Source organism: Mustela erminea, chromosome X, assembly GCF_009829155.1.
Source record: "Mustela erminea isolate mMusErm1 chromosome X, mMusErm1.Pri, whole genome shotgun sequence".
In the NCBI taxonomy this organism is placed as follows: domain Eukaryota; kingdom Metazoa; phylum Chordata; class Mammalia; order Carnivora; family Mustelidae; genus Mustela; species Mustela erminea.
Genome location: NC_045635.1, coordinates 111,768,780 through 111,785,204, shown reverse-complemented (window position 1 = coordinate 111,785,204; position 16,425 = coordinate 111,768,780). Strand labels below are relative to the sequence as shown.

Sequence of the window (16,425 nt, the reverse complement as noted above, 5' to 3'; positions counted from 1 at the left end):
ATTTAACATGTATATTCCATGTTTTGGGGTACGATATGTCAAAAAATCTAAGAGGACCAAGATAGAAGTCAAGCCAAATGTCCCTATGTAAATATTTAGGTTAAATCCTTTTCCTACTAAACAGAAACTTCTGATCAATTCCCTAGCAGACCTGCCGAGATAAAGAAAGAAGACGGGGCTGTTATCGAAGGAAACTCTCTCTCCCCCATCTCTCTCTCTCTCATCTCTTTCTCTCTCTCTCTCTCTCTCTCTCTTTCTCTCTCACACACACACACACACACACACACACACATACACATACACACACAATTTCAATCTCAAACTCTCTCTGAATACTCAGTCAAGTGCAATTCTTGCCTGGAAGACCAACATCTAGCATAGGGCATGTGGAGAGAGTTAAGTTAGAGATTTACAGGGATTCCCTTGGAGTTGTTGTAGACGTGATTTTGGGTCCTGATTGAGAAGTCAGTATCTATACCATGAAAACAAATATCAGCCCAAAGGTGGAAACAACCCAAAAGTTCTTCAGCTGACGAGCGGATAAACAACCGAGGTACACACCTCCACACAATGGTGTATGATTCATCGGTAAGAAAAAGAATGAAGGACTGGTCCATGCTACAGCATGGATGAACCTAGAAGACATGATACCGGAAACAAGGCAGACACAAAAGCCCACATATTCTATGATGTCATGTATATGAAATGTCTAGAATAGGCAAATTCATGCACACAGGAAGCCAATCAGCAGTTACCGGATGATAGGGGAAGGAGGGAGATTGGTTGATCAGCTAGAGAAGATGTAGTTTCCTTTTGGGGTGTTGAAAATGTTCCAAAATTGACTGTGGCTATAGTTGTGCAACTGTGTGAATACACTAAAAACATTGGCTTGTTCACTTTGAATGGGTGCATGGTGTGGTATATAGGTGGTATCATATCTCCATAAAGCTGTTACCAACAAAAGTTTCTCTCCAGTGGTTTTTGTGTGCCCTCCCTATTCAGAAGCTTGGGAGTCCCAGTTCAGATTCCTGACCCCATTGCTAGATTGTAGGATCTCCTGGTTCTTCATGGTCCATCTTGCTTCTCCCCCAGCTTTAGTTCTATTATCCAGAACAAAAAAACACTCTGGTAGAGAATGGATGCCGTGGTGGAAGAGGGGAGACAAAGACTTTGAGATTCAAGTGGTGTCTACATAGAACCACCGCTCCCACTTGGGTAGGCACTCTCCTGTCACAATTGGCACCCAGTTATTCCCATTCTCCTGTTTTCCTGGGGCCTTGCCAAGCCCAGATCAGGTCACTTCCTTGTAAGATCTAAGTAACCTGGAGATTTTTCTTCCACGAGAGTGCAGAGATTTTATTAATGAAAGCTTCTACAGAACTTTTTTTTAATGATTCATACAGGAAATTATAACTTTCATAAGAAAGGGGGGGTAGAATTTTTAACCCTGGTTTAGCATGACAAACTTGAGAATCGAGCTGTGCACTCCACTCACTAGCTCCTTTTCCTGTGTACTTAAAGAAAGGAAAAGAAAGACTTTTCTTGCTGTTCGATCCCCAAGCTACTTCTGGTTTCTGACTTGAAAGGCAAGCAGTCCAAAGGGAGGAAATAGTATTTGGACACCTGTAAGAGAAAATATTCTTATAAATTGGATAGTGATTCCTAACCATCGTTGATGAATATAAGTACCTTTTGTTAAAATCTTATCAATGAACACATATTTCTAGGAAGATTATATTACAGTTGAAATTATGAATAAGTTGCTAAAGGCCCATGCTGGAAAACCAAAATGCCCTTAATTCAACTAAAATATTTATTCAATAAAGACTGACGGTGGTATGAAGTATTTAAAATGATGGTGGAAACAAAAGCTTTTGTCATAAGGGCGCCTGGGTGGCTCAGTGGGTTAAGCCGCTGCCTTCGGCTCAGGTCATGATCTCAGGGTCCTGGGATCGAGTCCCACATCGGGCTCTCTGCTCAGCGGGGAGCCTGCTTCCTCCTCTCTCTCTGCCTGCCTCTCTGCCTGCTTGTGATCTCTGTCTGTCAAATAAATAAATAAAATCTTAAAAAAAAAAAAAAAGCTTTTGTCATAAGAGACCATGGTCTACTTAGAACATTTTTCCTGCTTTCTTCCATCTTGGGTCTCTGCACCTTCCAGCCCTTCACAGAACTTCCAGTTAGCGCCATGCTGGGACAGAGCATCCCAAGGTTCACAACCTTTGTGCCCTGTAGGAGCCACTATGAGGACGGCCCAGGGAAGAACAGGCCATTTTCACTGGAAAACAAGTGGTGGTTATTAATTATGGTGACTATGTACTTTGGATTTGGATTCGCTGCACCTTTTTTAATAATAAGATACCAACAGCTTAAAAAAAGAAGGATGTTTTAATTAATCCATAAAACAGATGTGAAAAGGAACATTTTAAGAGGTGCAGTCTCTTTTAAAAATGGATCTAACTCTTTTTTAAAAATTTTTATTTATTTGACAGAGATCACAAATAGGCAGAGAGGCCGGCAAAGAGAGAGAGAGGGGAAGGGAAGCAGGCTCCCTGCTGAGCAGAAAACCAGATGCGGGGCTCGATCCCAGGACCCTGGGATCATGACCTGAGCCAAAGGCAGAGGCTTTAACTCACTGAGCCACCCAGGTGCCCCTGGATCTAACTCTGGAATTCAATATACCCGATATGTTTATAAATAAACTTACTATATGAATCCTTAAAACAACAGCAACAACAACAACAAAAACCCTCCATTTCCCTAATGTGGTTCCCTGAATAGATTACCAAAAATGCTTAGATAATGACAAGTGGTAGTCACCATTCCGCTGTCTTTGCACTTAAATGTATCTTAGCATAAGATCTGCTTTGAAGAGGGTTTTAAAAAAATATTCAACCAAATTAAAAAAAATCAATTATACATTATGAAGTTTATTCTCAGCCACTCGTTCAAAGCCCTTGGGTACCCAAAGTGGTGGTATTTTTAGAGATCTGTGTCTACTTTCTTAATTCATTTGTGGCTGCAAAGAATGATTCTGCTAACAGCATGAAAAAGAGCCAAATATTGACTCCAGAGATTATGCAGGGTGCCCTATAATTAGTTTTATGACCAAAAAGAAAAGAATGCCTTGGATGATTGACAGGATGGATTGAATGAATGAATGTATGAATGAACAAACAGATGAGTAAATATCATCCATTCAGAAATTCTCAGACTTTCTCAGAAAATCTCAGAATTCTCAGAAATACTTCCGAGAGCGTCATTTCAGTGGTGATGAGCGCTCTGGTGATGAGCGCCTTGTATGGACGAGCCAGGCTCGGGAGAGGGTCCGGGTAGAGGCAATATGTGACTCCAAAAAGGGAAGGCAAAGGGAGTAAGAAAAGTATCAGCAGGAAAGACAGGCAGGAAGCCAAGAGAGTGAAGAAGAGAATGATAAAGATTAAGGCGCAGCTGTGAGGAAGGCGGGGCTGCAGGGCGGAGAATCAGCTAGCCCGGGTGGATGGGGGACAGCTGGTGACTCCTGAGAAAGTCTGAAGTCCTAAACCTTTGTAATCTGGAAAACTTGGTTAACCACAGTGACTCATTCCCCAGTTATGCCACAAATCCAGGATTTTACTGGAAAAGCAAGCAGACTGGCCCAGGACATTCTCAACTCCTGCTGCTGTTTCCACTTCGACATCTGACAGAGGTTCTACATGACATAAACAAAGCACAGTCCTTGACTTAAGAATCATTTAGGACGGCTTTCGTTTTGCAGCTAAAACCAGTACCGAGAGTTAAACTTTACAGAGTGATGCCCATATGCTGGTCACTGTTCTAAGGGTTTGTGTTAACTCACTGAATCCTCAGAATGACGCCGAAAAGTAGAAACCATTGTCATTCCATCTTACAGATGAGGAACTGACTGAGGCCCAGAGAGGTTCGGCGACTTGCCTCTGGTCACACAGCTCAGAGGTCTTGCCATAGACCTTGGGCATAATCACTGATCTGTATTTCTAGACGTCTGGGTGCAGTTCCAGGAATGGAACCCAGGTCTCCTGGCTCCCAGTTCGCTGACTTTTCTCCTGTGCTAACCAGAACTCTCTGGTGCCCCCTCTCTGGAGCATCGATGGCCCAGATAACATTACAGTCCCACAGTGACCACGAGTATGAAAACAAACTCTTCGCTCTCCCTGTCTCTTTTTGAATGGTTCTACCTCTGGGAGGGGTTCAAGCCAACCTTCCCCCCACCACTGGGGCTGGGCTGCCCAGAACAGTCCCTCCAACTTGACATTGCCAGTTGGACAGTGAGTGGTTCAGAGCTGGCAGAGCTGTCTCTACCCCTTCATTTCAATTCCGTGCTCACTTCCGAAGCCATCCTCCAAGTGTCCGGCCCTGTTAATGTGGCTCCTTGTAAGTGATTTAAAGGTAAATGGCTGGCATTAGAGGGTGATGTGCTGAACAGGAGACCAAGGTATGAAAAACAATGTTACGGAGTGGATCTCAAGGGCGTTGAGTAAACCTGCTGTCAGGATTTTCAGAGAAGATTTGATTGGGAAGAAAAACACTTCTTTGCTTCATCATTTCGAAGCAATTTCATGCTTCAGTTCTCTATACTTCTGTCTTCTGAACACTTCCGAGGGCCACACATGGGCCTCAGCATCATCCTGAAGTCTTGTACGATGGAGTCGCGGTGCAGGGGCTCTCGGGGTGTGATGTTGAGAGCCGCACGGGAATGCTTGCTTTTGATACAACATTTAATCATTTTCTTCTGCCTCAATTAAGTTGAAAAGACTCAAATGCAGCTTAAAATTGAAAAGCATAACTGAAAGAGGTTTATATCAGATATTGAAAGGCTAAGATGTTCCCTTTTCTGAACGGAGCCAGGGAGGAGGTGGACTGGGGGTGGAAAGGACAGAAACCGCAGAGCCTTCCCAAGGGGAGTGTCTGGTGCCTGGTGGGTGGCTGAGTCTGTTATGTCAACATTTCAAACGCCATGTGGTCATTTCTTTAGGACCTTGTTTTATGATCTTTGTGGTTGTTTCTCTGCCCACCCCCCAGCTTTATTGAGATGTAATTGACATATAACATTGCGTGAGTTTAAGCTGTTTAACCTGATGATTTAATACACATACACAGTGAAATGATTAGTGTGATAAGGTTAGTTAACACATCTGTCACCTTGCATAGTTAAAGTGTGTTTGTGTGTGTGTGTGTGTTGAGAACATTTAAGATCTACTCTTAGCAACTTTCCAGGATACAGTACAGTGTAGCAAACCATAGCCACCTTGTTCTGTGTACATTATGGCCCCAGAACTCGTTCATCCTGTAACTGGAAGTTGGTAGCCTTCGACCAGGATCTTGCCATTTCCCACTCTCCTAGCACCTGGCAACCATCCTTCCTATCTCTGTTTCTCTGTGAGTTTCACTTTTTCTGATGCCGCACATTAGTGAGACCGGACAGTGTTTGTCTTTCTCTGTCTGACTTATCTCTGTGAGCCGAATGCCCTCAAGGTCTAACCATGTTGCAAATAGCGGGATTTTGTGGGATTGTTTCTTGGTGTGATGCCAGCCTGAGCAAATGTGGTTTCCTTCAGTGGTGTGCTTGGTGCCTGCTGCGGGAGTGGAGAAAGGGTCCTCTTGGTTCTCCCACACGCACTGTGTCCTAGACTCCATGCTTGGGTGTCACACATAGATAGGGACAGGGCTCCCCACTCTATATTGCACATCGGCATCTCCCGGGGAGCTTTTCCAAAAGTGCTCAGACTCATGCCCCATCTCGTAAGATTCAGATTCATTTGGTCGAGGGTGGGGGTCTGGGCATTTAGAATTTTCAAAGCTCCCCAGGGGATTCCAAGGAGCAGCCCATGTGGGGAATCTCTGACTTAGAGGGTCTCATTGAATTTGGGGGAACTTTTCCTGCTCTGCTTCACTCACCCTTTTGACCTTTGGGGGAGAGTCCCATTCTTCATTGTGACAGGAGTGAGAAGTGTGTCTGGTGGCCTCAATCCTCAGAATACACGAGCCAAATCCCTTCGGAACCTTCAGCCAGTGGTTTGGATGGCTTCCATTTGGTGCCTCTCTTTCCGGCTGGTATTTCCAGCTTTGCCAAAGCCCATTTTTGGTAACCTTGCCTTCTGCACACCTTAAGAGAGATTGTTTGCCTTTGTAACTTCCCAGTGTGGAAGGATTTTTAGGAGGCCCCAAGGAAAGAAGCCCTCATCTTCCTTCCGGTTCAAGGCTTCATTCCCGGGACGCTCTGAGACAATGCAGGCCTTCTTCTGCTCTCCCTGGCCAGCCTTCCTGGAGAGGATTTCTGAAGGCAGAGCTCGTGGGGCCTGAGGGGGGCGTTCCTGGAGTGGCAATTCCAGACCGAAATTCCCTGGCTCGGAGTCTCCCTGGGAAGCCCCTGGGGAGGCCCAGGTGTGCACCGAGGTGAAAGAAACCTATTGTGGAGGGATTGTGCTCTGCCAGGGACCTCAGGGCCCGGTCGGGGGCAGTGAGGGAGGAGACGAAGGGGAATGCATCTCCGGCTGCATCTCAGGGTCCTGACAAAGTGAAAATTCCAAAAGAGATTTATAGACACGCTCCCCGCCCACCATAGATGTCTTTGTCACGACTGTGAGTTTGCAAAGCACTACTGGCATTATTTCACATTTCTGTGACTTAGAAAGTGAGATGGAACCCTTTGGGGGCACTTACCACATGCCAAACAGTGGTATCCATACATTCACCCATATGCTACTTTAGTCACTAATTTAATCCTCACAGTACCCCATGAGAGACCTATGCTTATTGCTTTGTGGATTCAGAAACCAAGGCTCAGATCGTTGACATGACTTGGCCAAGGTCATACAGACTGGACAAGGACCCAGGTCAGTCTAACATGTAATTGAAGTTCGTCCCTTCCTGGGAAATACAGAATAACTCTCTTTGCTCTTTAACATCATCTGTCATGACCCTCCTCTCCCATGTCTTCTTTTTAACATAAACACCTTCTGTTTCTTCAGATTATTTTTAATGAACATTTCCTAGATTTGCCCTTTCCAGAGTCTCACCTTCCATTCTTCATTTGTTTCCTGATAACTGGCTTCTTTTCCAATATTTCCAGTGGAACTATCTTCCCCTAGGTCACTGATGACCAGATTGTCAAATGCAGCCCTGATTAACCTATATCCAGCCTGTGTCCATAGCATGTAGTACGAAGGCTGGCCACTCTCTCTCTTCAGTTGGGCAATCTCATTCATTCCCATTGATGTACCATCTATATAATGACAACTCCCAAATCTACCTCTGCAGCCATGACCTTTCTCTTGAGCTTCAGACCCATCCATCCAACAACCTGTTAAATTTCAGATATCCCATACGTTTCTCAAACTCCATGCACTCCAAAATGGAAACCAGCACCAACCACCACTCCACCCCAATCCTGCACTTCTCTCTATACCCTTCACCATGGTTTAATAGTGATATTGCCTTCCATATGCTCTACCAAGCTGGGAACTCAGGCACACCCTTCCCTTCACCCACTTGTCTAAATCAGTCCTTCAAGTTCTATGGATTCCACTTGATGAATAGTTTTCAAAGATGACCTCTCTTCTCTCCATGCCAGTGACTCCTTGAGCATGTCTTAGAGTATTTCAAGAGCTTCATAATGTCTCTCCGATTCCACTTTACTGTACAAGTCTGTTTTCATGCTGCTGATAGATCTTTCAAGGCCCCTTTTAAACTGTTGAACCCACATTTCCCAAAGTACATTTCATTGCACCCTGGTTTTACGGGATGCTCTGTGAAAAATAGGACTGTGGTCAAGTAGCTTTGGGAAAGCCTATGTACTATGCTCTTCTCCTCTTGGAGGTTCATATTAGATGTCCCGAGAAGTCATCCAGTTAAAATCCTGTTTAGCTTTGTAGACTCAGCATCCCGAATGGATTTCATCATGGAATCACCCTTCCTCCCCACACTCACATTTTTCAGTGTAGGGCGTGCCAACAACCATCTGCAGAACACCTTTGAAACCACAGTCGGTACGTTCTGTTCCTTGGCATGACTTATAAGGCTCTTCTTCATCCGACCTTTGCTTACCTGTCCAGCCAACCCTCCCCTTTAACTCTCACAGCTGTCATCACACACCTTTGTGGTTTTTTTCTGCTTTTCTTTTGCCTGAAAAGCCCTTCTTCTCCCCCACCCACCTCTACCTGCCTTCAACTCATCACTGAAGACTCACTTGTCTTCTATGAAGCATTCTCTGACTCTCTCCAAGGGAGAATTGGTCACCTCTCTTTTTTAACTTCTAATGTCTGTATACATTTTGAACGTTACATTTTGAACAAAGGAAATCATTCCATTGCTTTGTGGCTTGGCATATTTCAAACGGATTGGATTAGTTTCTATATCTTTTCATTTTAACACCATCCTTGTCTCCTGAAGGGAGCTTGGGCTCTCATTACTAACCCAACAGGAAAACAGTCCCATTCTTTCTCACTTTTGGAAAAACAGCTTATGTGAGAGACCTTATAACAAGGTCTGGTCTAGAGCACATCTTAAAACAGTGTCCTTACTAATGAGTTCAGCTACATGATGTGTCCCACTGTGTGTTGCCTCCCCTAGACAGTGCAGTGATGGGCTTGAGTGTAGGTATAAAGTGCCTAATAACGCCTTAGTGCAGAAATGAAACCCAGAGCCACCTGAGCCCGTGCTCCTGAGAGAGATTTTCAAGGCCTACCTGCAGCTACTTAGCCTGGATCTCCCTCCAGTTGTCTTGGGCTTGGAGGCCTGGGAGTAACGGCCTGCCCCATGAAGACAACTCCTCAACGAAAAAAGGGAAATACCCATCATGGGGAGCTTCCTTTGTGTAGGCATGGTGCTGAGTCTTTGCCGCACAGTCTTACTGCGTCCTTACGATGACTCCGTCAGATAGGAACTCTTATTTGCTTCATGTTGCAGATGAGGACATGAAGGTTCAGCTGAGTGGAATGACCTGTCAACGTTGGTTTTATAGCTTCAGACCCTAATCCTGTCTGCAGCACATCCTTGCTGTGCTACTGTGGGCAAATCACTTACTCTAGCCAAGTCTCCATTTTCTCACTTGCACAATGGGAATAAGACGTGTGCTTACCTGGTGGAATGGGTCATAAGGTTTCAGTGATAGGCTGGATGCCGAGTGCCTGGCATGTGGTAAGCACTCTATAAATGGTAGCTATTATGGTCTGAAATCAGAGACATTGTTTTCAGCCAAGATGAAGGGAAACAGGAGGACCATTTTGTGTTAAAGGAGAGTTTGAGCCCAGAAACTATCTGGACTATGAAAAGGTCACGCTTCTCAGCAAACCAAAGAGGGAGTGCTTCTCCCAATGGTTGATGGTCACGCTTCTCAAGGGGTGAAAAGAAGCCCCATTTTCAGAGCAGTGGGAGAGAAGGCAGCCAGGCACAAGAGCTTTTGTTGGGAGAAGGGCTGGTCATGCGGAGACTGGAACAGATTGGTAAAACTTGGCCCCAGTGCAAATCAGAGATGGGCTCTGTACGTACTTCAGGCAGCTGATCTGTGCACTTATGTAGTGGTTTGTAATGCATTCCCTATATGGGTAGCTACACTGGCTCCTATAAGAGCTACAGCTAAAAATATGGAAGGGCCATCTGGGGGAAGGGATATAAGTGCAAGCGGGTGGCCAATGGGGAGAAGAACTATAGCAATGGGCTCTGTAGTCAGACTGCCTGGGTTGGCACTGTGACTCTGCCACTTGTTAGCGGTGTGACTTTGAGCTACCCACCACCTCTCTGAGGCTCAGTTCCCACCCTCATCTGTAGACTGGAGATAGAGTACCTAGTTTATAGGGCTATTGGATGGAATAAAGGAATTTATCCATGTAAAGCACTCAGTGCAGACCAGGTACAATGTAAAGGCTTAAGAATTTACAGTTATTGTCATCATCATGGGTGCTGGATGTGGTGGGGGGTGGGGGTGGGGACCAATGTAGATGATCAGAGAGTTTGTGGAACAATCCCAAATGAATCTTCTCCAAATCGACTTCTGCAAATATTGCATTTACCTCCATTAATTAAAAGAAGCTTTGCCTTTTTTCCTTTCAAGTTTATTTTGTGGCTCAGATCTTAATGAGCTTTTTAAAAGACTATAGAGGTTTTGATCCAATTAAAAACTATCCTCTAAGATATCAGTATCTGACAGTTCCACCATACTCTTTCGGGCATTTTCCTTGAAACAATCGTAATGCGATATTTATATCTAGTGAAAATTATGAGTTTTCACTAATTCTTAGATTAGATGGGGTTTAACTACGAGGATGTAGCCTGCACATTTAATCTACTTTAGAGCAGCTTCATTTACTAGATGGTCCTCATGGGTTTGGGGAAAGGATGTAAAGTATCATCAATGAGGTGTGAAGCCGGTTTCAAAGGACAGAGTCTCTTGTTTTCAAAATGGATTGAACTGCTGCAGAATCGCAGCCACTGCCCAGCTCCCCACAGTGCTGATCCTGACCTGAGCTCCAGCAGGTTCTTCCTCTCCCTCCCTTTCTCTGCAGGCACTTCTGTGCTCCTGTACCTCAGCCCCGGCTGCTGGGCCACGTGGCAGCTGCTGAGTTCTCCACCCACACAGCAATTCTCTCTGTATTCATCTTTTGGCTCTAGGATACTCTTGTACCCTTATTTCTATGATTTTTTTTTTGAAAAGTGTTTTTGACGCAGGTTCTGGAAAGAAAAGTGGTGCTGGTGATCACTCCTTTATATGTTGATTTTACCCCCTCTCTTCGTAAAAGTGGGGATGAGGGGGGTTACAGCTCGGCTCCTGGCCCTCCTGCCTCCAACCTGTTCTGCAAATGAGAGGCAGAGGCCTCCTGTCACTCTGCTGCCCAGAAGATTAAGTGGTTCCTACCTATCGTCCTGGCCCTCACATAAGCCAACCCACTTTATCAACCTCATCTTCCATATGTGGAAGATTATATATATATATTTATACACACACACACACACACACACACACACACACACACACACACACACACATATATATGTATATATATGTTTTTCCAGAAGTGTGAAATATGCTGGTAGCTGTCAAGTGTCAGGAAGGTTCTGGAGAACAAGAAAAGGTCAACACCAGCTTTCTTAAGATGACTTTTCAAGAAGATCAAGGACTTTAAATTCAGCTTTGCATACCACTCCCTAAGTCATTCCAAGTTCGTAGAAGGTTAACACATTTATTGCTCAACCCAGGATTTGATACCCGTTTTTTAAAAAGGTTTTATTTATTTATTTGAGAAAGAGTAAATGAGAGAGAGAGAGAGAGAGAGAGAGAGAGAGAGAGAAGCAGACTCCCCACTGAGCAGGAATCATGGGGCTTGATCCCAGGACCCCGGGATCATGACCTGAGCTGAGGGCAGATGCTTAACCAACTGAGCCATTCAGGTGCCCCTTGATATCCATTTTTATAGCTACTGTATTATGTTTGAGTTGACTTTTTATAAATTCAGTGGAGTTGTATTTTGTATGTTGAATATATACATCACTGTATCCAGAGGCCATTGTTTATTTAAAGAACTTGGAGAACAATGTTCTATGTGAATTTGTTATAGAGACTAACTTATGACTTGGTTATGATCGCCTTTATGTTACATGCATAGGCCTATGTATGGTGTACTTAATGCTGAACCTCCAGTAAAGATTATAGTATTGCTTCCATGGGAAAATGTAAGCCATGACAATGACATGGCTTCTAGCAGTGAATGCATCACCAAGACTTGAGAATCGAGCCTAGCCCAGTGCTTGTTGTATACAATAAGAGTTGACTACATGTCTGTCAAATGGGTGAATTGTCTACAATCTGCTCAGCCACAACTGAGTAGAAAATGAGAGACTGAGACTTCTGTTCTCTGTAGTGTATCATAATTGACAATTTTAGACAAGCCCCATGACTTCTGCTGTCCCCATTTCCTTACTTACAGCCATCTATCTCAGAAAAGGCTGAAGAAAAAAGGACACTAAACATTAGTCTAGAATGACCTTCTTTAAAAGTGATTTTTAAACTCCATTACACAAAAAGGTATGATAAAACCAAACCCATCATTTTGGATGAAATTTTCTTCTCTCTACTCAATGAGATAGATGGTGACATATAATCAACATGCATTTATCCAAGAATGTTATCACAGGGACTCAGCTTTGTGCTAGATGCTGAATGATAATATTGCTGCTCAGAGAGCTTCCCATCCAATTGAGTAGACAACACTTCCATGTGGGTAAATTGGGGTTTTCCATCCTTGGCGCACTTGACATTCTTTCTGGGTGGGATAACTTAACGGGAGGATGTCCTGTAGACCTTATAGGATGTCCATGTTGTGGGATGTTCAGCTTCATTCCGGGCCTCACCCCACTAGAGGCCAACAGCAGCCCTCTCCAGTTACGACAACTAAACATGTCTCTAGGAGTTACCATTGCTACATTTCCCCCTCCCTTTGAAGACCTCCAGCCCTGTGTGGTTTGTCATGCAAAGTTGTGTGTCACTGTCAAAGGAGGAAGTAAAAGACGAGGCAGGAATTCGCTGGAGAGAAGGGGCTGGATTGGTCAGAGACTTCAGCTGGACCCAAGGAAAAGCTGGGTGGGATTTCACTAAACAGAGAGGTCATTTCAGATGGAGAAAATGGCCCAAGTTGTCCGTGGAGCAATCACACTTGGTGGGTTTGTGGGAGGGCCTGGTGAGTACGCTGGGTAGGATGGGGAAGTACACGGATCATGGGACATGAGCTGATGAAGTGGGTTGGTTAGTGTAGAAGATAGGCTGATGGGTGAGAAACACTGGGTTTCTGGGCAGCAGAGTGATGGGAGGCACATGACTCTGGCTGAAGTTTGTAGGATGGGATGGAGGGGGACAGGTGGGAGCAGGCCTCTAACCAGCATCATCCCTGCTCTTACAGGGCAAAGCAAGTGGAGCCAGACAGCAGGGACTCTGAAGGTGGCAGTGGTGTCTCTTAGTTGCGTGAGCACCAGGCATCAGATCACTGACATCACAGGCTGGGCTCTCCAGATTTTGTTTTTCTTGCCCTCCTGTGCCTGAGTGCTAGAGCTCAGGAGATGTAGATGCTGCAGATTTGTCTTCGAAACTAATTGTCTTGTTCTTCACATTCATAGACTTCACTAGATCTTTTAGATTAGCTCCTGGGGCAAAAATCCATAGTCTTCAGACAGTTCTCTGTTCAGCAGTGTGTCTTCCAACAATTCTCTTTCCAGCTATGCTGCACCTATCTCCTTTTCTAGAATTTTCTCCATCAGTTTGACCTGCTCTGTCTTCCCTCCAACAATATGAACACACATTATTTGTGTTGAGATCCATTGATCACACCATTGTGATCATACCACTGTAAAGTGCTCCTGAATAAAACTTGTCTTTCCTATCTTGTTTTTGTCAAAAGTGTGTAATGTTCAGGTTGACGAGATGAATGATTATATGGCATGTAGGGCATTCAGAGGACACATCATGGGTGCCTTTACATTTTAATGACTCAGGGGTGAGTATGGTAGCCCATCTATATGTAATTCTCAGCTACATGTGAGTTTATGGAAGTGTAGGGCAGCAAACAAATCCCAGGACTTTTTCTTTTAGGACCTGTGACAAGTGAAAATGAGAGAGCCCCATGCTATGGCTGCTGTCACTGAAGCCTGTGTTAGCTGACAGAGAAAAATCCACTTGCTTTGTTACCCAAAACATGATCGAGATGATTTCTATTACAACTAACCTCTAAGTTATTAAAATGGAAAAGTGAAAATAGAAAATGGCATGAGAACAGAGTGAAGCCTTGTGGTTTGGTACCACGAATCTGAACTCGGTCGGCCTTTTATTTACATAATGGGATGATGTGAGTGGCTCAGCGTGTTAAGCATCCAACTCTTGATTTTGGCTCAGGTCATGATCTCAGGGTTGTGAGACTGAGCCCTCCGTTGGCCGTGGAACCTGCTTAAGATTCTGTCTTTTTCCTTCTCCCTCTGCCCCTCCCACCTTCTCTCCCTCTCTTAAAAAAAAATAGTAATGGAATGATGTGACCTCAGCAGATGGCGTGTCATTGAAAGCCTCGTGTTATTCCAGCTCTGTTGACTTAGGAAAGAAGAAGATACTATACCCCACTCTCTTTGATTGTATTCCATAAGGAAATCTTTCCAGTAATTTCACTTAGGAAAGGAAATCCCCAGTGGCCCTTTCATGTATTTGAGGGAAGTATGCTTACAGAATCAGTGTGGGCCCTGAATCTGTTTCATGCCTTCTGCTGTGCTAAAGGAGGCGGAGAAAAAGTGCCAAGCAGGTGTTCCTTGCCGTCAGGGAGCCCACTGCAGAGCTGGGATCATTGAGAAGTCCTGCATGGCACAGACCAAGGCTAGGATGGGCTGGAGATTGGTGGAAAAGTTTCCTGCGGGAGGTCAGAGGTCTCCTTGGCCTTGAGAAGTAATATGGGGCGAAAGCTCAGGGCATTTTGAGTCACAGAAGAGAACTAACATTGTGTCTATAGGGAATGGCTGGATGCCCTGCGTGCTTAGACCAGAGAAGTGGTATATTGAGAGACTGGATGGACAGGATGCCCCTGACTCTGAAGGTAGGGCCCTGCAGGACTATTCCCTGTGTAGTCCATGGTGCAGAAATGGGCCATGAAGAAAATGATCCTTTGTGGGAGAAACTCATTTTACACAGGAACACTTCTAGAGAGTTCTATAACCCAAGTTTAAGTAAAATGAGTTGTGATGATTCCTATAGCTATGGCTCACGCTGATCAGTTCATTGAAGGTGCTTGAAACTGACCTCAAGTTCAATTGTCCATGCCTTTAGTGACTCATTCTATGGCTTCCCCCAAACAGATAAGGTGTCCTTGGAATTTGGCTTCACAGCAGGTTTGAGCCACTGTCTGTAGGAGCTATTTTTCTTGAAGCAGGACTGTTTGCTCTTGGTGCTAAAAATAAATGTATGGGGTGGAGGATGGAAGAGAGAAAATAGCACTGTTTTGTCAGTGAGCAAGGGGGCCCAGGAACGCTTCTCCCAACCCCCAACACCTTCTCCTTGGGAGTCCCTCCAAACCTGAAGTCACACCCATCTACCAGAATGTGTAAAGCTGGGTCCTTAGAATGCCCCCTGCATCAAGGCAGCCATTTTGCTATGCTCATTTCTGTATTCCCAGCACCAGCAACAGTGTCTGGCATACATGAGACCATCAACGTTTTCCCCCTTTGAATAATGTGCTGTTGAATTAATGAATTTTCAACTTTTGACATGGATGTTATTTGAATAATCATCTTTATTTCCAGCTTGGCTGTTTAATATCGAGTTTTAAAAAATAACAGCTTTATTGAGATGTGTGTCACATGACAGAGAATTCACACTTTGAAAGGTATAATTGAGTGGCTTTTAGTGTATTCACAGAGTTGTGCCACCATCACCACCAATTTCGGAACATTTTTATACGCCAAGAAGAAACGCCGTACCCATTGGCAGGCATTCCCCATTTCTTCCTCCCCAGGCTCTGGCAGCCACTAATCTGCTTCCTGTCTCTACGAATTTGCCTGTATTGAACATTGCACATAACCAGAATCATACAATATGTGGTCTTTTGTGTCTCGCTTTTTTCATTTAGCTAAATGTTTTCAAGGTTCATCCATGTTACAGCATGTATCGGCCTTTTATTTCTTTTTATGACTCTAATAATATTCCACTGTATGAATATACCACATTTTCTTCATTCATTCATCCACCGAGGGATATTTGAGTTGTCTCCCCTTTTCGGCCATTATGAATAGTGTTGCTGTGAACATTCACGCTCAGGTCTTTGGACATGTGCTTTCATTTCTCTTGGGTGTATGTATACCTAGGGATGGAGTTGCTGGGTCATAGGATGATTTATGTCTAACTTTTTGAGGAACTGTCAGACTGTTTTCCGTAGTGCATGCACATGGAAAACATTTCACATTCCCACCAGCAATGCTCAAAGGCTCCAGTTGCTCTACATTTTTGCCAGTCCTTGTTATTGCCTTTCTTTTTTAGTATAGCCATCCTAGTGGTTTAGATTAATGTTGACTTTCGAATTATAAATGTATGGTATAAATATACCTATGGGATACAAGTGTGAAAGGCTTAAACTGCTATTTCTTTGCATCGGAAATGGCCCTGCCAGTGCTATATTTTCCTTCTTGCATCTTTCTGAGCTGCTGGTGTTGTATTTCCTTATAGAGGAAATGAAAAAGAGAGATCGGGGATCTGCTGAACCAGATTTTAGCACTTTTCTGATTCAGAGTGTTGTGGTCATAAGAGAACACACACTGGGCCTCAAGATAGCATGTTAAAGTCCAGAAATATGTCATTTCATGACGTCTGTGCAGAGACCACTTCTGTGCCAGTGTGTTACATTTGGAACCACATTTTGTATGTGCTCAACTTTTACACAGATCTTGAGAAAATGA

General features: G+C 44.2%; 2 protein-coding genes across 7 annotated transcripts in view; both read left to right on the top strand.

Annotated features, from left to right (window-relative positions):
- Window positions 1-16,425, top strand: part of HS6ST2 (heparan sulfate 6-O-sulfotransferase 2) — a 280,230-nt gene that overhangs the window by 129,788 nt on the left and 134,017 nt on the right. The window lies entirely within an intron of this gene.
- Window positions 2,186-2,389, top strand: LOC116583465 (cytochrome c oxidase subunit 7C, mitochondrial-like). The gene has a single exon (XM_032331543.1). It carries the CDS (start codon window positions 2,186-2,188, stop codon window positions 2,387-2,389), a length of 204 nt encoding a protein of 67 aa, XP_032187434.1.